Source organism: Cydia fagiglandana, chromosome 15, assembly GCF_963556715.1.
Source record: "Cydia fagiglandana chromosome 15, ilCydFagi1.1, whole genome shotgun sequence".
In the NCBI taxonomy this organism is placed as follows: domain Eukaryota; kingdom Metazoa; phylum Arthropoda; class Insecta; order Lepidoptera; family Tortricidae; genus Cydia; species Cydia fagiglandana.
In genome coordinates, this window is record NC_085946.1 from 13,284,277 (window position 1) to 13,306,916 (window position 22,640).

General features: G+C 37.5%; 1 protein-coding gene across 1 annotated transcript in view; it reads right to left on the reverse strand.

The window, feature by feature from the left end:
• The window catches only part of LOC134671414 (fasciculation and elongation protein zeta-2), a 70,737-nt gene extending 48,097 nt beyond the window's left edge, over positions 1-22,640 (reverse strand). Inside the window, exon 1 of the mRNA XM_063529269.1 lies at positions 22,158-22,640. Coding sequence (XP_063385339.1) covers positions 22,158-22,564 — 407 coding nt within the window. The 5' untranslated portion in view covers positions 22,565-22,640. The remainder of the gene's footprint in view (positions 1-22,157) is intronic.

Consider the following 22,640-nt stretch of genomic DNA (forward strand, 5'->3'; position numbering starts at 1 on the left):
CTCAGCGAGCAGAAAATATTCAGTAAATTCTGTAGAATGCAGGACGCGACGAGTAATTGGCGAGGTATTGACCACCCGGGCATTCCAGGTTATTTCAGTGAAGCCGTGATTAGTAACGAGCAAACCCACCCAAAATCTCATAAATCCACGTGGCGCCTTGATCTAAATTAAACTTTAACTTCAAGTAGCAAGGTCGAATTTACAGCTGTATACTTATGTGATATATGACTTCTCGAAAACTGACCTTCTATATATTACGTGTAAAGTACCAGATTTATGGTGCCGCGTAATAGGTGCGTGCGAGTGAAACGACACTATACTAACATGTTTGAAAGCCACGGAACCTATAAAAAGCCCTTTATGGAGATGAGTTCTTCAAATCAGCGGGTAATGCGAGAGACAGGGATGGAAACGTGACCGTGCACAAGTCCTATGGATGAGCGTTGAACTTTTTTGAAGCCAAGTCAAAGGAATCATGTCTGGGATCGTTTTTGTTGCTGGAAGCCATTGAGCATGCGTCAGTATCTAAAGAGGGTGAGGGGGGTGATTGAGGTGGGGGAGGGGTGAAGACTGTCCTTGAAAGAAGCCGTTTTGGCAAGGTTACTCTTGTTTAGGCTGATTACAGTGATTACGACACCGGCGGCAGAGTTGAACTCTTGAACTGAGATACTGGCCCATAAATTAGCTCGGATACATTGAAAACATCCAGACGATGTTGAGGAGTAATAAAAAACGAAATAGTATTGATATATCACTTCAAGGTTTCTTTTTGCAGTTTCAATATTATTTTTAGTCGTACAACGTTCGACTGACGAAAATATCCAACAGAAAGTATTTGCGTAGATTTGAATCTTGACGCATCGTCTACACTACACTGAACAGAGGCGCTACCGCGAAAACCGAAATTCGCAAATTGCGGGGATCTTTCTCTTTTACTCCAATGAAGGCGTAATTAGAGGGACAGAGAAAAATGCCCGCAATTTGCGAACTTCGATTTTCGCGGTTATAGCCCTGCACAGTGTACACGCAATAATTAAATATAGTTCAAGTTCCAAGGAAAATATTTGTACATCATCAAGCCAGCCAATTGCTTACTCATAAAATAAAATAAACCGTCCTGTCTGACGTACAGTTTAGTCATGTTATGCTCTCATTATATTCTAACCAATATGACGCTCATGCGAATCGTTTGCTCTTATTTGTAAACAAAACATTACCAGATATGGTTCTTATGTAAGAATGTAACGTACATAAATAAAGCTGTATTTTCCCTTTTCCGTGTCCTCACTATCTTAAAATAAAAAATGCGCGAACCTAAATTACGAAACTAGGCAAAACTTATTAAAGCTACACTATAATCCGTTTGAGAAGAGACTGAAGAGATCACGCCAAAAACGCATCTTAAGCGGGAAACCGTGAAAAATTTATGAAAATAAGTTATAGGAACGAGAGTTAAATCAGATGCAATTTTTCGGCCGCGTCGCAATTTCCTATCGGTTGAGACTGAGACTGCGGTCAGTCGATGGTCAGTTCAAAAAATGTAACGGATCTTTATAAAACAAGGCCAATAAGAAATGTAAGCCACAATTCCTGCTTTGTTAACGCCTCGTCACGGTGAGTAGTTTGCTGCCCTTAGGGTTCAAATGACGTGACGAATCGTCTCGGTCGGAAGTTATAGTAGCCGACAGACTTTTTACGCGAAGTATCCATGTTTTCACCAGTTTTGTTAACCTAACGGTATTCTTTTAACATTTTTTTTAAATGCTAGCCAATTATAGTTATGATATTTTACGGCTTTAGGTTACACATGAAATAGTATGAGTAGGTATCTAAGACGAGTATACAAGTATTCCCTGACATCTTCATCCTTGTGCCTACATTTGTCCTACTCAAAGGACATAGAACACCTCTATGTATGCGACATATAATTTAACTTTAAAAATACGAGTAGGTAGGAGGTTAAGTGAAACGTTAGGTAAGCCACACTTTGGCGATGCCCTAACACGGCTCTATATACAGTCATTTAGTTCAGCCAGGTTAAGCCGCAGGCGATTGACCTTAATTTTCTGAAGGGTTCATTAAAATATCTTGTCTCAGTCCCTACTCGCTGTGTGCATGCTATTAAGCTATCTAAGGTCCGACCGAGATCTCGGTCTCGGTCTCGGTCTCGGCAGTCTCGGCCGAAATTCGGGCCGAGATCTCGGTCTCGGTTCTCGGCCAAATAAGGCCGAGATTCTCGGCCACGGCCGAGACTGTGAAACCGTTCCGATTTGCGAATTTAAACTTTCGCGCGCGGGTGGCGAGCTTGTCGTACGATCTCATTGGCTGCCTGGTGGGTTTCTGCGACACTTCGTGTCAGTTCACTTGATTTCTATTGGTGTTTAATTTAACATCTAAACCAATTAAGTAGGTGAATTGGCGGAGGATTATCAAGTAACCACTGTTGTGTTTGTTTATGTTTTGGTGTACTACTAAAAGAATAACATTAAATGAGATACATAAAGGCACATTAGGCACAGTGCTTAAAAAATTAAGAGTTATTTGCTAACATTGTTGTGTGTTGTGTTGTGTACGAGTGAACTTTAAACCGTAGGTAAGTACGTAAACTAAACATTATTTTGTGTTTTAGGTTATTACGATAGATTTTGAGACGACTTTTAAAGCTTTTTATTTTATCAGACCCACTTGCACCAACCAGAGTTAAAAAAATAAATGGTAAACCTCGCATTTACTTTTCAGTTTCGTACATGGCGTGATGAATCCTAAGTTAGCTGTTTAATTTTTTAACCCTGGTTAGCGCAAGTGGGCCCGAGAAGAGTTTTGTATGTTTTTAGTCAGTATTTATGAAAATACAGTTTTTTTTTGCAAAATACGTATTTTTTCTTTCTTTTCTCAAATTCTCGGTCTCGGTCTCGGTCTCGGCCGAGAATTTCATTTTGTCTCGGTCTCGGTCTCGGTCTCGGCCGAGACAAAAAAAGTGTTCTCGGTCGGACCTTAAAGCTATCTAATATTTCTGCACGTGTGGATATTCGCGTACACTTGATTTAGGTGCGATGTAATCATAGCATTTGTGGAAGATTATGTGGTAGAGATTTTTGAAGAACATACCTACCTATACCTATCTACCTAACGGAATTCAGGCGAATCAATAACTAGAGTAAAACTAGAATAAGTATGGTAACAGATATATGTAGCTATATTAACCTATACATAGTTTGATTCTATAAAATATCTCTACTTAAAACCAAGTTTGAATGCAGTTAGAAGTAAATATGTAGCAATAAACGCCCCACAGTGTGACGTGACAAACAATATTTCCTTATTGTGGAATTATTCATAACTTTTACCCTTTATAAACGTCAATACACAGATTTTCCTCGTAAAACAAATGTATATCACATACCCTATCCTATGCTTCATTACTCCCACAAACTGGGGAAGCCTAATAAAATGTATCAACACAGTATATTCTGTAACCCTACTAATAATAGACAAATTGGGCATGCATAAGAGCCAACAGGAGTGGTCATTTATCCATACAAACGTAGTCCTCGTTTTCCTCCGTGGTTTTTAAAGCTAGAGCAATGATTTTTTCAACACAGATTAATATTGTCAATATCTGTGTCGGACCGTTTTGCTTTTTTTGATATTTTTGTTTTTTAAGGCGCTAGAGCCCTTCAAAAATGGCCAAAATGGCCTAATTGACTATGCCGCAATGAGAGGCGTGGTATTCAAAACTGATATCAATTAGGCAAAAAAGCAAAACGGTCCGACACAGATAATTTCATAATCATTTAGATTTTCAAATTTGGTTACGATTGGTTAAGTTTTGGAGGAGGAAAAAGAGGAGTACGAAACCTCGATTTTTGTCATTTTTACGCAGGATTTTTCGCCTCAGCTGCAGTTGTCCCTATCGCACTAATTTTAGGGGCGGAGTCAAGTTTCTAAATACGTACACAGCCAGAAAAGTGATGGGCAATAGTCGACATTTAATGTCGATAATCTAGTGATGTAAGAAGTTATCGATAAACCGTCTTGTGTGAAAATATCTAGATCCTCCTAAGACACAAGGGGTTTTGCGTTGAGAGGGAACACATTTTTGTAGTTACATAGGTACAATCTATTTTGAACTTTTTGATTCTAATATTTCAAATTAGAAATCAAAATCAAAAATATTTTATTGCATGGTTATGGGTTTACAAAATTTTTAGGTACAGTCACGCTCCGTAATTGTCGAGCAATTTAAGGTCCTAGCTAGGGAATGCAATCTCGCACCAAGATTGGCGATTCGAGATCTCGCACGAAAAATCCGAATCGAGATTGGGTGTTTGGAGATCTCGACAGTCAGATTTTCGGGATCGAGATTAATATCTCGACGAGATCGAATTTGACAAAGTAACTAAAAATGTGTTATTTTAACCAATAATCTCTAAGAATTCCATAGATATAGACATCGTAAAATCGGGCGTATCGAGATATTCCTAGGAATATAATGAAACGCCGACATTTCATGATCTGCCTAGCGAACACCAGCCATTTTGCGCAAACCTAAAGGTGTGATATTCTGATATTCCTATAGTCTACAGGCAAATTAAACAAAAGTCGTCTCCTTCACGATTTTCGTCGACATCTCTTCTAAATACCTAAAACTGGTATGGATGGACGTGTTCCTCGTGGTCTCCAGAATATGAATAAACCGGTTTTTGTTTTATGGAGGGGGGGGGGACGTGTCGAAAAAAAGGGAGGAAAAAGTGGGCGGCCGACCAGCATTGATATTTGTTCACGTCCAGTGGCGGATTTGCAGTCTTTGCCGCCCTAGGCTCAGGCCCTGTAGCCGCCCCTTTCAAGGCACCCATAATATTGACTACATTTTAAGTTATTCCTTGTTACCCTCAGCGAATTGTTTGTCACAATTTGCCGCCCCTAAATATCTTGCCGCCCTAGGCCCGGGCCTACTGTGCCTTAGGGCAAATCCGCCACTGTTCACGTCTTTAGTCCTATGGGACCGATCGGTTCGTGTGAGATGTCGTTTGAAAGAGTATTAAACGTGCAATTATTGTTTTATAATAACCGTAGTCATGACTGTAGTCATTTACAAAATATTTAAAATATATGATTTTTTACCGTGCATGGATGGCATAAGTACTGACAAAACATGCGTCTAACTCAATAAATTATAACTTTACCGCAATTAATGTTATTATAAAATATACAAAAAATTTCATTAGCTTTCCAAAAACATAAGTTTTATTGATGTATGATATTATACGTATAACAAAGTAATGATGAATTTTGTTCCGTCACGTAAATGGCGGGCGACCGACCTCAACTGATCATTATTTCTCGGGTTCTATTTTACTGATCAATTGGTGATGCATACCATTAGAAAGAATATTAAACATACTATAATTGGTTTCTAATAACCGTAGTCATAACTGTAGTCGTTTACAAAATCATTGAAAATATGTATATGATTTCTCGATCAATTATTTTACAATGCGCCCGCTATGAAGCTAGGAATATCAAAGAATGCACTGCTCTGATGGATCTGCCGTCTCTTTCATAAGGAAGATCGTGATATGCCTGGGTTAATATTAGATCAGGAAAAGGTGGCGTTTCATGATACGCCAAGGATTACGATTTTACGATATGCCGCCGACATACTACTTATTTAAGGTACCTCATGTTATATTTTGAAAATAACAACAACAAATTAAATATTTAACATAAAATCAATTTTAATTTTTACTTTACTTCTATGAAATGCTATCGATGTTAAACCACTATTTACCTTTACTTAGAAACTGCGTAACAATAATAGAGCTAAAGCCGGACACATAATAGCACTGCCTGAACAACATGAATCTAAGGTCATATATTACTTAAAACGAAGTATTTCACTTTCAGTCTTGTTCGAGATCTCGAATATATTAATCGAGATCTCGACCGAGATTTCATATATCGAGATTTCCTGTCAACTAGGTTAAATTTCGAAAATACGTGCGAGATCTAGCGCGATCTCGAAATTGCGAGATCTAGATAGCATTCTCTAGTCCTAGCTGAATTGGTTGTTTCATACACTTACTCTTACTCTATAGAATGTCCAATCCTGCCTTACAAAGACGTTAATATTTATATTTGTCATGTCTATACTTCGTTTCTGAGCATTATTGAAAAAAGAAATACTTACTTGATACTAGTATTAACCACTAAGTACATAAATAGGGTAATTCGCCAGTAACAGGCCACTATTAGTAACTGGCCACGCCAAACCAAAAATGAATTCTATTCACCTATAAATAGAATTCATTTTAGTATAAGGTGGCCAGTTATTGAAACCTTATATGTACCTACTAAAATGAATTCTGTATAGAGGTGAATAGAATTCATTTTTAGTTTAGGGCGGCCAGTTACTGGCGAATTACCCTATTCGATATCGAGTTCCGTAAACGTAAGCCGGGTAAGTAAAAAAGTTCAATCGCAATAGGGTAATTCGTCAGTGGCCACCCCAAACCAAAAATGAATTATATTCACCTATAAATATAATTAATTTTAGTATAAGGTAGCCAGTTATTGAAGTTATTGAAACCTTATACTAAAATGAATTCTGTTTATAGGTGAATAGGATTCATTTTTAGTTTAGGGCGGCCAGTTATTAAAAGTGGCCAGTTACTGGCGAATTACCCTACTTAGTAGTAGCAGTAACAAAAAGTGGCAATGCAAATTGCAATCAGTGAGGTGCGCGCCAGCGCAAGTACGGGCGCACCGCACGCGTCTGTGTACGTGCATTACACACACAAATACAGTCTCTCACGCCGCGGTTACGCCCCGTCAGAGCGACGGGTATATTCAGCTTGAAATCTCAAAATTGACTTTTAGCTCGGCTCCCGTTTCGTCATAATGGTTACGGTTATGGTAACGGTAATGGTTATCGCTATGGATTAGGACATTGGATTATATTTATATTCCAACCGGATTCTATAGGAGCACCTATAATTATTTGATAACTCGGCTTAATAACGTCGGTTGAGGACAGATTGTAGATGGTACTTAACCCTTTTAAAAAGGCTCGTTATGACGATAATTACGGTAATAGTCCTTGCAGGCTAATTAATGGTGTTATTCATAAATGTCTATCTAATATAACAAGCGGTTGATAACCAGCGCATTAGTTCCTACTTATGTGTCGTTTTGACATTTATGTTTGTTAGACAGACACATATTTCAACTGTTGTGTGCTAAGTTTTATGAACAAGTGTTACAAATTAAATATCAACATTGATTTTCTCTTTTGGTGTCTGTGTCCTTTCCATCCATAGAATATCTCTCATAATCCATCCATCATATTTCCTTTGGTCTGCCTCTCTTATTGCCCTCCACTTTTCTACCTAATTCAATCTCTTCTCGGTACACGGTTAGCGCAAAATACGTAAAGTGATTATCAGGTGTCACTAAGAAACTATTGCGGTTCGCCATCCACCGCTACATTCATAACTGTCACTAACGGTGACCGAAGATGCAAAAACCATAGCACATGGGATCTTCTGCCATCCGTCATGTGCGACAATACAATCACATAACGGTGATATAATGATGGTACAGTTTGCGTGTACGAGCCTTTTGCTTACACAACAACGTACAGTCGCCATCAGATATATCGGAGCGGCCAAGGTGGTCACAAATATCTGAACACACACTCTAACGCCTTGATAATAGAGGTGTGTTCAGATATTTGTAAGCGCCTTTGCCGCTCCGTTATATCTGATGGCGACTGTACTTAATAGTTAATATATAAAATCAAAGGAGTACTTTTTTACTGGATCTATGGTCCTTGGCATGTGACACTGCGTGGCATAATGACACTCTCTCACTTTGTTCTTTTCAAATCGGTGAAAAGTTATCTTAGACGGAATCTATATTGCGTGCAGACCTCGCATAATATGATTGAAACTTGAGCTAACTTTCATTGTCTAACTAGACTATTAAAATGGAAACATTATTGGTAATAAACTATCGTACTTAAACAGGACTAGTAAGAATTAAACTTTCACACTTTCACTGCCTTGCTAATAAACATCATCGTTTATTTCTTGCAGTCTCTGCCTAGACCATTTACGGCCTATAAAGAACGACATATCTTTTATTGATGAATAAAACGGATTTAATCAAAACACGTTCAATATTGTCAGTTTTAGATTTAGGACCTTATTTTCTTCTACATTAAGAGGTGTTTGTATTACACCTATTTACTGCTCATTCCAGCGTAAGAGTAGCCCACAGACAGTGTAATCTATTTTAAATTGATGGAAGGTCACGAGCTCACCGGGTGCGTTCTGTTCTACGCAGTTAACAGCTTGCTAGCGGGGAAATTCATCTGGAAAATACTGGCCGTTCATAAACAAACCGCGGGAATCGGTGTAGTTGTTTTTGAATTTCGAAAATGGAATCTTTCTTTCGTTTCGTTGTTTGTGTAAGTTATGGGTAATTTTTTACAATATTTACGACCGTGTTTTGTTTTTAGTATGTTTTAAGCATGTGTTACCAAAAAGTCACAAAAAGAACAATGGTCTGGAAACCAACACTCGGCGCGCTAGTTTTTAAATTTATTTGTCGGGTTCAGGTTTGATGCTAAGCTAGGGCTCACAAGGCTTTTCATTTGATCGATAGCCCAACAAAAATGTGCCCCAGAAAATGTGTGTTTGTCTATTGTCTATGCAAACATCAACATTGTCTGTGGTTACATAGCGCGCATTGGGCGTTGTGTTGGCGATATAACTATGAGGAATCGCGACATATGGCGGGAATGACGTCATGGCGGGACGGATTGTGTTACATTCCAGCTGCATATGGTTAACATTATAACAAACTTGAATAAAACAGAGCTGAATTTGAGGTTACTATAGGTATAACCTAGACTTAAAACTTAAGACGGAAAATTCTAAAACAGAATTTAAATGCGATTCTGAATTGATACTGAATAGTCAATTTGTTCTTTGTTCCATATTTTTTTTCTTTTTAAGACGTGACAAGCAGAAATGCCTACTAAACAGAGACACATCGCACACGAGAAAGCTATTATTCTCTTTCTAATTGCTATATAGCTGAACTAGAGTTCGATTTTATTTATTCAATACATTTTCTCTTTAAGCGATGTAAATATTATAGGCCTATTGGCTAAGGAACTAAATAAGTAGATAAGTAGGTAGGTATATATATATCTATATATATATATATAAGTGAACTAGTACTTTATGACCTCTGTCCGTCGATTGAAGATGCAATGACTTACATTAGAATACCTACCGAATGCATGCAGTTGGCTATCGACATTAGTATACTTGTTATGTCCATAGACGGGCTAACCAAGGTTTTCAATAGATAAATAGGCATATATTAATACTATGTGAGTAAATGCGCAAGTTAAATGAGGCATACAACCTGTTTACAGTTCATTGTTACGTCCAAACACTGAATGAAGATATTAATTAAGTACATTAACAATACTGTGATACGACAAATCACCTATTCATTATCAACAACTTGCTAAATCGAAAGAAATTTTTAAAAAGTTGTATGGGCCAGAGACAATCATAGGCTCATAGCTCATTTTGTACCTATTCAAAAGCAAAATTGTGACTAGGTTGCATTCGGAAATAAGATTAGCGGTATGATTTTAAGGCCTTTAGGGTATCGGCGTTTCTCCTCGGAAGCATAAGAGGTGTGAAACGTTTTCAACATTTGTTTGCCTTTTTGGGTTGTGGAGACTGTAAGCCACAGCAATGATTTTTTGATTCATGTATGCATATAATAAGCATACTTCGCACTCCATCAGCGGGCATTTTGCGGGAATGTCACGTGGTCACAGGTCTAAGTCAGTCCATAGTGTTGTCAAATTGTACACAGGTTTAGCTGCAACTGTTTGATCAGTAAAACGTAGGGTCAATGTGCTAGTTTATCCGTCCATGTTCTAGTTTTCGTCCACTTGACGGATTAGCAAACAATACATATTTCATTTTTAATTTGCTACTTGCGAAATATCATTTTTATGTACATAGATATATATTGTTTAGACATTAGAAGCACTTGCTTCGGATATCTTTCTCTGCTAATTTGCATGCAGGGCTACTGAAGTCTTGCATCAATAGAAATATTCTGCCCCACATGAATACCGCTGATAAAATCGCTCCCGGTGTGGCGTGCTACGTTCGTTGCACTGCAATTACTCGAGCGTGTAATTGGCCGCTCCCCGTATTGTGGCTGTTATCAATGATCGCTGGTAATCACAACTTGTGCATATAAGCTGACACCAATTTACTCGTAGTGACGGGTTTAAAATACTGGACCTTATGACTCACGACAGGAATTTCAATATATATCTATGTGTTGCCAGAAAAAAAACCATTATATGGGGTGCTCCATGAATCAAAATAACTTCAGTTTACGGTAGATGTAGGTAGTATCTAATACTAGGGTATATATACTCGTAATGAAAAAAATTTCAAAAGATTTCTTGATTTAATTTGGAACGTTACCGACAGATACATTATGCTTTAACATAATCTTATGGTGTTGACGGTAGGAGTATTCCGCCATATGAAGATACAGCAGTATATAGAAAATAGCACTAGGTACTTATACAGATAAATATGGCTTATACGGGTATATTCTATGTCAAACATCGAGTTTTCTAAACAAATTACAAGGTAAAGAATACACAAAGCAGGTTTTTCAATCAACAGAGGTAATTAGTTACCTTACCTAAATACTTGTGCCTGCCTTTCTCTGCGTCCCTTATGGATCCAAAAAAATACCACAAAATGATTGATTTCATTGATACATACATATAATCACGCCCATTTCCCGAAGCGTTAGGCAGAGACCACGGATTTCCACTTGCTACGATCCTGACGTACCTCTTTCGCTTCCTTCAACATTCCTCATACATTCATCCTGATTGATAAATGTACTTGTACATATGTCGTTAACTCCTTAACCATCTTGTATCAACATCAGTTTAGAAAAGATTATGATTAAGTTAAATATGTAAATGATACATGTTTATGGTAATAATAACGAGTGGGAATAAAGTTGGGTTTGAATCTAAAGTAAGTAAACATAAGATGTAATTGCAAATGCTAATGCTATCTTTATAAATATGTATACGTAGAGTTAAGTGCTTACATAATTATAACGCTAAAACAAGCATTTGTTATGCACGCATTATACTACACTTACTCACTGTTTTATTCAGAAACAGAAAATCATTACATATTTATATGTATGAAAATATTATTTTGATTTAACCAATAACACCAACAAATAATTAGATGCAATATTTTGATCAAATGCGATTTCAAAGATTAGGAACCAGTGAGATATTTTTTTTGTAAATAGTTTTACGCCCATGACTATTTTTTCAGAATCTAAATAAAGCAAGCTATTTATTACAAAGTGTTACTATACTATGTTACTAAAACCACTTAAATCCACCACTTGGGTGGCTGCTAACCATTTAAAAATACTTTAAAACCCTTTTCAAATCCTCTCAAAGTTTTTAAGTGTAATCAATATCGCTGACAGTATCTGTCGATTCCCATTACCCTGGCTACTCAGCCGTGAGCACACAATAACATGTGAACATTCAACACCCACGTATATAGACTATTAGCTTTATAGCAGTCATATAAATAAATAGTTCTTATAAGCCTTTAATGGTCCTTTTAAAGCGGGCACGGATTGACCAGTGTTTGGTGTCCGATGATCATGTTCGGTAGTAAATTAGGTTATGAATTCTGATTTTTGGCATAGTTTTGGACACGCTCTATTAATACATATATATATATATATATATATATATAGGGAGAAGTAAGTACCGCGTATTTAATTAATTTGCTCCATTTTCCTGTTTGTATTTTTTTGTAACTCATTTATATTTGCGTTTTGCTAATTTATAACATGAAATTATTTCATACCTTGCTCCGGGCTTCGGTGTTATTATGCTGAGCAAATGATAATAAATCATACTTATTTATGTGAAACAAGGATGACCCATTTTTTATATTTCAATCTAAGAAAGAAATTGCGTCATAACCAAAGTGTTTCAAGTTTCAAAGAAGACGTTAATGTAAATTTTTCCTTCATGTTTAACATGTTTAAAGACATTAGCTGTGTGTGGGAACGGTGAGCTTATGAGTTAAGACCACCTCAGGTGCTAACAAAACAGTTAAATAACAACTTTATTTACGACATTTATAGCACGAAGTTTCTTCAGCCCTAATCCATGCCCAAATGCCCATAGGAACATATCTGCAAATTTTGATTTGATAAATTTATCTTACGTTTTCGAGGTTTGACCAATCGCTACCAGAAAAGTTGTTCAACATAAGTTGCTTAGGTACACATTGTCATCGAAGGTTATGGTTCGTGTGTAATAAACACCCCGTATTATAATTGCGGTTCGCTTGGATCTTGCAGTGTTTTTTCGTCCATTATATTTTATGTTAAACGTCTAGCCAGGTAGAGCCCCCCATGCACCTATTCTGCACACCTGAAAAACCTGGATCCTACTATCTCACTATATTTCTTCCACGTAAAGGTCATTGCTACAACCAAGATGCGGGTTATGTGGGTAGACTTCGCGAATGCAGGGTCGTTGTCCTTGCGCGTGGGAATCGCACCGCTTCAGTCTATGCCTGATCTTTACAATTATAGACTCGTTATGGGCTTTGGGCTAAAGATAACATCGAGCTTTCACCTCAGTCAACTTGGAAATCTTGGAATGTACGAGTTTTATCATTGGTGAGATGAGTGATAAACAAGAATGCTATTCAGTTTTGGGTTTCAAAAAGAAAAAGAAAAAGGTTTTTCATGATGTATAGCTACGAAATTAATGTGGAAAGAATTAGTGCTTGTCGTGATATTGAAAATTTAACTCTAATAGTCAAATATTCACTAGTTTCACTACAAAAAGTAAAGTAGGTAAAAGGAAATAAAGTTTCAGTAAATAAGTAAGTACCTAGTATTTTTGTATTATGACATATATTTCTACATACATACAGTTACGTACATTCCTTTGAAAAATCTATTAGCGGAAATCGATTAGTGCCTACATTTTTACCAAACTCTGTTTATGCTAAAATGGCAATTATCGGTTTCCCCTAGACCGGAATATTCCATATGTATTCTTTTACATCACACATTATCATCTTAAAACTTATTTAATTGAAGTATTTCATTAAACTTCGCTTAGATCAGGAAACTGGTGTAAATATTCATAATGCTTATGTTGATATAGTACATAATTATACAAGTATGCATTTTAAGGAAAGAGGCATCTGAATGAAGTTTTATAGTCATATATGTTCTCTTAATTAGCAGCCCATGCAGGTAATTAAATTTACCCGTTGTATCTTTATTAGATCGCACGAGGATATGCTGATTGACTAATAAAATCGTATACACGCTAGCTTTTATATTTTTTCTTTTAGATAAAACCGCATATAACCGCATCTGTGTTAGGGCCCCCCCACATCTGGCGTCTTTCGAGCATCGGCGTCTGTCGGCGTCGGTCCAGCGCTATGGAAAATGACGTCGCTGCGCAGTTGCGTCGACGCAACGTCGACGCTGCGTCGACGTCGGCCATAGAATTGTAGACGCCGACGCTCGAAAGACGCCAGATGTGGGGGGGGCCTTAGTCCTGTATCCGTATATTTTCGTTAAACGATTAGTATGTAAGTACGTCGCATCTGCGAACATGCTTACATTTTATTCATTAAAAGCCTCTTAAAAATAAAAGACAAAATGCAAACTTAGCTGGTAAGCCTCTTTCAGTTGAAGCCGGTAGACATGCAAATAAGGCTGAAGCGAGGTAGGTATATGCTAATTCCGACATCTAGGCCGCACTGTCGTCGGCTGATAACTTGCAAATTACGGCACTGGAGGGCTCTTGTACTTTATTAATAGTTATTTTTACTAGTTGCAGATATTTTAAACAAGACTTTTTTGAAGTGAAAACTTCTTTAGCGGCGCTGTGCACTTTTTGTGGTGGGGAAAAAATGTTAAAACTCGCGACAGGTCACGTGACCGTAAGATTCGTAAGACGGACACGTGACCTGATCGAAAAACTGTTACAATGTCATTGAGTTCTTACTTCTGCCGGCACTCCCGGAGTGCAACCCATTGTTTTTTAGGGTTCCGTACCCAAAGGGTAAAACGGGACCCAATAGACGGGACGGATAACTAAGACTTCGCTGTCCGTCCGTCCGTCCGTCCGTCCGTCCGTCCGTCTGTCTGTCTGTCACCAGGCTGTATCTCACGAGCCGTGATAGCTAGACAGTTGAAATTTTCACAGATGATGTATTTCTGTTGCCGCTATAACAACAAATACTAAAAACAGAATAAAATAAAGATTTAAGTGGGGCTCCCATACAGCAAACGTGATTTGACCAAAGTTAAGCAACGTCGGGCGTGGTCAGTACTTGGATGGGTGACCGTTTTCTTTTTGCATTTTTTCCGTTTTTTTTTCTTTATGGTACGTACGGAACCCTTCGTGCGCGAGTCCGACTCGCACTTGCCCGGTTTTTTTATTCAGATATAAACGTGAAGGGCTGTCGTGACTGACGTGAGAGAGACGAAATGGTAGACGATATATATAGATGATAAAAAACTGAAACTACCCCCTTCTACTTACAGGTGTGCAAGTTGCGAAAAGTTACCAAAAAGGTGGAAGGGTTCTCGAAAATTTCATAGAATACAAAGGAAACATTCATTTTGGAAATGGGAAATTTCGATTCCCACACAAAAATCACACAAGTGTGTACCTACACATCAGTAAATAGTTATTGTATTTAATAGGTAACAAAAACAAGAACGTAATTAAATTATCTGTCTTAGTCATCCAAATCCGTAAATAAATAGGTATATATTTAATTCAATAATAATAAGACCAAAAGTACCAAAACAGGAATATAAGAATAGGTATAAGTACCAAGCAATAAATACCTTTTTAGTAAATAACTAACTAAGTACCTACCTATAGAGATTGTATTGGTTGTGTTAATACGATAAAAGTCTTCATAGTGTCGAAGACCCGTTGGTAAGTAAAACGGCAAGTTAAAACAGAATAATTAGACTAATATGTACCTCTCAACGAGATTTAACGATATAGGGTAATTGTGTCAGATACCGTCCAATTATAGGAGATGCCTACTTTGAAATGCTAAAAAAAAATATTTAAGTAGTCTTACTTAAATGTGCTATATTTGTTTGTATTGCTCATATTGTCTATTTTAGGTTAATATTACGTGACCTTAAATAATATTTACGGTTTATTTTATAAAAAAATATTTTTTGAAAAAGTAGGGTTATTTCAGTTTCCGTCCGCCTGTGAGCTACTTTTCGTCCACGTATGAGTCAGTTTTCGTCCACTGTATGAAAAAGTACTGTAGGGTGCATTATTGCATTGAAAATCAATTATACCTATCTTTATTTTTAGTTTTTATGTTATATAGATAATTCTTAGTTAGTTACTAGCTTCTGCCCGCGACTTTGACTGCGTAGAATAGTTATTTTCGTGATAAATATTTATATATATTTCCTTCCTCAGGACGCAGACTGACAAACAGTGTTACATTCGCATTTATAATACATAATATCAATATAATAAGGATTCATTTATTTTAAGCTATGTACGTTACTAGTACCGACTTAGTTTTGTTGTATATAGGGTCATTGCGTTAGTTTTCATCAACTCATCGGAGCTGCCAGAGTAGCTGGACAATAAAATTTATCATGAAATACCCACTTAAATATATTAGTTATTTGTTTTCTTGTGTTAATTTATGTATAGGAAAAACTAATGCAGATGCATTATTAAGATAAACACCAGTTATAATTATAATACCTACATCTACCAACTTTTATTTTATTAATAATAGATATTTAACTTGTTTTTCTTAAATTACTAACAATCTAATACAATCTATTTATCAACTTTAGATAATATTATTTATATTATATTATTATTTGAGAAATTCAGAGTCTGAATATACATGCATGGTCATTCAATAATTTATTTTTTTGTAGGAAAAGATCTCTATGTATAGCCCCCTCCACACTCGTGCGCGAAACGCGGCGCGAAGCCGCGAACGCAAGTGTGGCGTCGATTTTCGCAGACAGCTTCGCCCGCGATTCACGCACATAGTCTGGAGGGGGCTTATGGTCATAGTCGTCAGGGAGTTCATTCTGAATTAATTAATTGACCATAGAGATTTAGGCACTGCAATTCTTTAGAAAAACAGCTGGTGTCGTGTATGATGTGCCTTATAAAGAATCTATGATAAGTAATATGTAAAATATTAATGTTAATAACAGCATAAAACAAATTAAAATTTCTAACACTAAGGCCAAGCGCGCACCACGATTTTTTGTCGCGCGATAATTTAGTCGCAGAAATGTAACGTATGTGTTTATATGGCAGTGCGCGCACATGCGACAAAAAAATCGAAGCGATTTTAAAATCGTGATTTGCCACATTTTTCCGCAACTGCTCGCGACGCGATTGTCACAAAGTGAATTGCAGCATACGGAGTTGTATGGCCCCGCGCGCACTGCGATAATAAAATCGCACCCCGGACCTCAGTCGGCATTTCGCTCTCAAAGAGTCAACATATCGGAACCTGCTTCTCCAATGGAGTCACAAGATGAGACGCTGGATGTTGACCGTTTAATTATAGAAATAGAAGGAGATCACCTTTGTGGTATAAATACTCAAAGTCATACAGCGATTGCATATTGTTTCACGACAAGCGGCTGGTACGAAATCCATGTCGAGAATGAACAAATCGTCGACTTTTCATCGCAGTGCGCGCAGTGAATTTTCTGCGATAATGTAAAGCGCGATTCTAAAATCGTGTCGCAAAAATTAAAGTCGTGGTGCGCGCTTGGCCTTACAGACGCCCGGACCGCGACTTGCGGTCCGGCGTACGTTCGATCGTGTGTAAGGTGATCCGCCGTATGTACGTCCATTAAAGCCGTGTAACAGACAACCGCACCCATGAGTGAGAGCGAGAAAGAGATGGCTTTTAAGGACGCAGTTTTATAAAGCCCCACATTCACACTCCTACCGTCCTACAAACGGCTAAACGGTAGGACGGAACCCCCATACACAATCCTACCCAACGAGGCGGACTACGAGGCGGCCTACAAAGGAGTGTGAATGCGGGGCTTAAGTGAGAGCGAAAAACAGATACTTATTAAACCAGCATCCACACGGCCTGGTACAGCTATCAGTTCATGCTGTAGGATATAGAGCGAGATAGGGAGACAATTATATGTCTCGTTCTTGCAGGACTATTTTGTAACATCGTGTAAATACTGCTTAATAATCATAGACATTTCAATTATTTTAAAGCCCGCTCCACACTCGTGCGCGAGTTGCCGTGCGGAGCCACGAATGCGACTATGGAGTCGATTTCGCAGATCTGTGATCTCGACTCCACGCTCGCGTTCGCGGCTTCGCGCCGCGATTCGCGCACGAGTGTGGAGCGGGCTTAAGGTTAACTGGTTTGCAAAACAAGCGGTATCCAGACGGGATGATAAAATCGACCTATTTGATCAGGGATGAAATTGGCGTCAATCTCCAATTTAATCACCAATTTTAGATTTATGGTAATATTAGAGCCCTCTAAATTGAAAAAATACCCCAGAACGAAACTACTGGCGTCACAAATTATATAGTATTCTTGCATCTCATTTTATCGGTAATATCGGGCATTATCGGCGGTTGAATTCGGCGAGCCAAATTGTCGTTTGCGTCCGCACGTCCTGATTCGATCGGGCAATTTAATCAGATTGGCAAAAAATTGACTAGTCTGGATACGCGTTCTTACAATTGCATTACTTTTTTTTTTAAATATTAAGGAGGGAAAATCGTAAGTATTTGACATTTTTTATATTAAGATTCGAGAAATGCTTGATGCTTAAATAATTAATTGCCTATTTTAACTTATTTCCTCGCATATTTGGAGGAAAGCACTATGCTCCGGTGGGAATAGCAATTCGTGGAATCGTCTCATTGTCGGAATCAGTTCAATTCTTTCATTTCCTCGAACAAAATCGAAACTCATCCACGAATTGCTATTTTCGCCCTCTGTAATCATGTAATAATAAATCTCGTCTACACCACTCATAGTACATGGACGGAAACTGAAACAATATTCAAAGCTATTTTTAGTTTTCGACCACGTATTTTAAATATGATTTTAATCAAGCAACAGTGACAAAATCGTGGACGAAAACTAAAATGTATAATCTTTAAGCAAGAAACATCATTTTAAGAGAAAATATATAGTAGTTTATAAGTCTTTTGAAGTGAAACGACCATAACAAATACTCACCTAGCTGTTCCAGTTACCGTCCGTGTGGTCGGAAACTAAATATTTTTCAAAATTAGTATGTCAGTACTCGTCCACTAAATTTATCAAAGATTATATTATGAAAAAACTATAAAAAACACTTAAAATTGCGTTTATTATACTTTTAAGTTGCAGTATGTGCCAATAACGTAACTTAAACTAGCTAAATTAATTAATAAACTTACCGTGAACATTTGCCGCCAACACTTTTTTTTTCTTGCAAAATGACGTTTTCAGGCTCTGGGTGCAATGCCGCCACTTACATAATTTTTATTTAAGCCGCTATTTGTCAAATAACACTTTTATTTTGGTAAAAATATTGCTTAGACATTATGGATTGCAACAAATCCAAACATGTGTGAGAAGGCTTGTTTCTATTCAAATTTTCCGCAATTCTTTGTAGCAACTCCGCCAAGTGGACGGAAACAGGCACTGGACGGCAAACAGACACAATTACCCTACCTATCTCTAGATACAATCAATTTTACTTAGAAAGCTAAGGCTAAACCAATTAACTTACTGGGGCATTAAGACGATATGATTTTATTAAAACCATTTAAGTGTTTGGTAATCAAAACATTTTTTGTAATTGCTAACCGCTAAGATTGGACACGCGAACGTAAGGTCAGGCTAACACACGCAATGCTGAAAATTATTGGCAGCAGTTAACCTAGGTTAGGTAATTGATAGCTAGTGATATCAAACCAGTATTTTATTCGAAATGAATAACACGCATGCTGCGCGCTTCACACACCCATAAATCAGTCGTTCTAACTATTATCCTAACTAGAACTTTACCTAGCATCCTAAAAATAAGTTCTTAGTTAGCGCAGTTAGTTTACCTATTCTTATTAGGCTACTTTTTAGGATGTTTACTTCCTAAACGCGGTTAGGTAAATCTTTAACATTTAGGGTTCAGAATTAAGTAAAATGTGTGAAGCGTTTTACGGATTTATCGGTTGAAGGAGGCTCCTCCATTTCTGACAATTCTGACCGTATATGATCAGAACGACTAGTTGGTATAGGTAGCTACCTAATAGCCCCTGGCAGGAAAACAAAGCTACCTACTGAAATATAACAAAAAACTGCATAATGTCCAATGATGACGTCAATTATGTCCATAGATAATACAAAGCTCATCGAGTATTCATCAGAGAGTGCATCGGCATGGGCGTGCGGCGTGTGCCATCAGTCCCACCGAAAGACCCCCGTGCATAATAATGGCTGACAAACTATTCCGTTTTACGCAAATCACGCACAATAATAGATGAAATAGAAAGTTACGATGACTTCAAAATGGTAATTATTACAAATCAATCTCTCGTTTATTACTTGCTTTTAGAAGCCATGATATTCGCGAATATTTCAAACGAAAGATACCAATTAAATTTGGAGGTGGTCTTTGAGCGGAACCAAATAAATTGTGTATTGAATAACAATGGAGCCACATGCAATTGATTAACATATCAACTTCTGAAGTGCTGACCAATTAGAATAATTTTCGTAGTTACTCAGTCAGACTATAAATTGATATTTGATAGATTATTATAGTTACAGTATGTCTATAGGCAAAAATGTATTAAAATATCATAAAGTCAATTTTTCTCTCAAGTGTTTCATGATTGGTTCCATTAGGTACTACCAGTATATTTACAAGTTTATGGCTAAGTTCGCCACAGGTATAAATAAGGTGCCCATAAATATTCGGCTATTTAAATATTGAACGCAAGGTGCCGCTGACATCTGCCTCTTAGCCCGTCCTGCATATCCTCTTACAAAAATCACAAAAGGAATCAGTGTGCGCACCTGTCGTTCGATATTTTTCGAAGCCACGTCATGTTATTTGCGAAGAGAGTGCTTTTTTATACTTTTGTGCCAATGGATTGTGGATCCAATTTGCCTGCTCACTCATTCGCAGCAGGGGAGCATCATTGCGAATCGCTTTTAAATTTAATGTTTCCCCTACTTTCAGACATCCAGGTCACCTGGATCGAGTCCAAAAGTTACTTGACACAAAATTGGATTTCGCTTACAATGAACGCTGTTCTTATCAGTTTCTGTGATTCAGGGATGACTTCATGTAGGTATCTGCTTACACATTCTTATCCAACGACTGCAATAAAAATAAATAACATCTTATCTCGCGGTGACCTGATGTTTAAACTGTTTTCGCATATTATGCTATAATTTTTGCGATTGGCTAGAATAATATCGATGAGATGAAATTTACATGAGCTCATATACAAATTGTATGTAACCGTATTGCATGTAAACAAAAGGAAAAAATAAAAACAACGTGAGAATGATAACAATGCCAACAACAATCAATTTATTAATCATCCCAGACTCCCATATTGCGAACAAGAGTAAACTTTTTCCTATTCTTGAATACAATGGGGAGAATTCTGCAAATTTTTCATCTGCTTGGGAAAAGAAAGTAATGGCAATGGCATGGCCATCAAACTGGGTGAAGGCTTTCGCATTTAAAATTGTTTTATGGGCCTGTAAAATGTGTTTTATGGACCGTAGTAATTATGTTTAATACCTATAACCTACAATATAAGGATAATAACAATTGGTATATAATTTAAAATTTTGGTAGATATTACAAGTACTAGGTAGGTACCTAATGAACGAATACCTTCATTTGGTTCTAAATTAGCGTACCTAATAAGAGTTTGCTCTATTCCAGGAGTTGTGGAAATAAATTTGCTTTTTTTTAGTTTTTTTGCATTACAACTAATTGAACGTTTTTATTTAGATGCTAAACTGCATAAACTGATTGTGATTACTGATTAGACTAAAATAAGAAATTGCAGATCCCATTAAAATTCGAATGAACTAACTTTGCATTTAAATTTGTAGCAATGAATAATGATTCTTATCACTATCATGCTAGGTTTCGCTTCGTTAGACTTTGTAATGATTGTTTATTTGTGTTAATAGAGTGTTGACGGACCATTACGATTCTGATCGCGGTCAACTTGTCATATTGGATGACATTCGACACTATTTGGTCTTCGCGTCTAAAACAGCTTTAATGAACACTCGTTCTTAGTATTTTGAACGCTATTTAAACGGCGTCAGGGTTGAATTTACATTTACTTATCAATTTATATGTATTACTGTTTTATTAAATTTCTACACCTATTTAAAATGCATTTGCCTACTTTCTGCATTTTCTTTATATTATAGGTAGTAAAAGTAAAATCTATAATAATAGTTTTTGCAATGTCGTTAGTTTTGCGATTTTATAGGTAGGTACTTTCCAAAATCGGTATGATGTGGCGGTAGAAGGAATTTACTTTACTTTGACATTTCGAATTTCGAAATGTCATTCCGTTGTGGGTACTTATAACAACAGTGTTTACTGTTTAGATGTCTGTGTCAAATCACAAGTGTATAGTCGCGTGCCACAACACAGGGTGCAAGTGGGGCAAGGGGTTGTAGTACGATGCGTCATCGCCACCCTCCGGAACGCACCCCCGCCAAGCCGATCGATCGGTCACTAACGCCATGCGCAAAGCCCGCCCTTTTCCCTTTATTTTTTTTCCGTATGTTTTTTCACACAAATATTTTGATTCACACGTTAAGTTTCAACTGATAACAATTTTAAGAGGCTGCATGTATAATAATTGCACTGTTCCGCAGTCGCGTAGGCGGTATTTCTGCGTATGACTTTAATGATGATGTCATAATTACACGCTCTAATTAAGTGTTTATTAGGTGGTAATGAATACTCACTGGCATTCGTTCATTATTTCTTCTTGCGAGCGAACTTGCACCGGCGCTAGTTTCTCGACGCTCTCCTCATAGTTCCCGAAGCACTTTGTGATCTTCTCATCGAACGTATTCACCAGGTCTTCAAGGGACCCGGAGAACGTCTCCGTGAAATTGTCACCTTCCCCATTTTGCATATTGTCTTTGCACTTCACCGGTCTAGGCTCGTCGTTATCGTTTATTTTGTTGGAGTCGGTTTTCATTTTGATAATTTCACTTAAATTTTTGATGTTGTTTATATGGATGTCGTTGCCGTTGATAGTTTTTTGCGGGTAGTCGGCCGTGGACAGACAGTCGTCGGCATCTTCGATTTGCGCGAGCGGCGCTTCGAACTCGAGTTCGGCCATCCTGCCCGTAGCCGCTTCTCGCATGACCGTACGTCCACCCGCGCAGAGTTCCGCGCGAACACTAACGTCGATGTATAACACTGCTACAGTCTGTGTATAT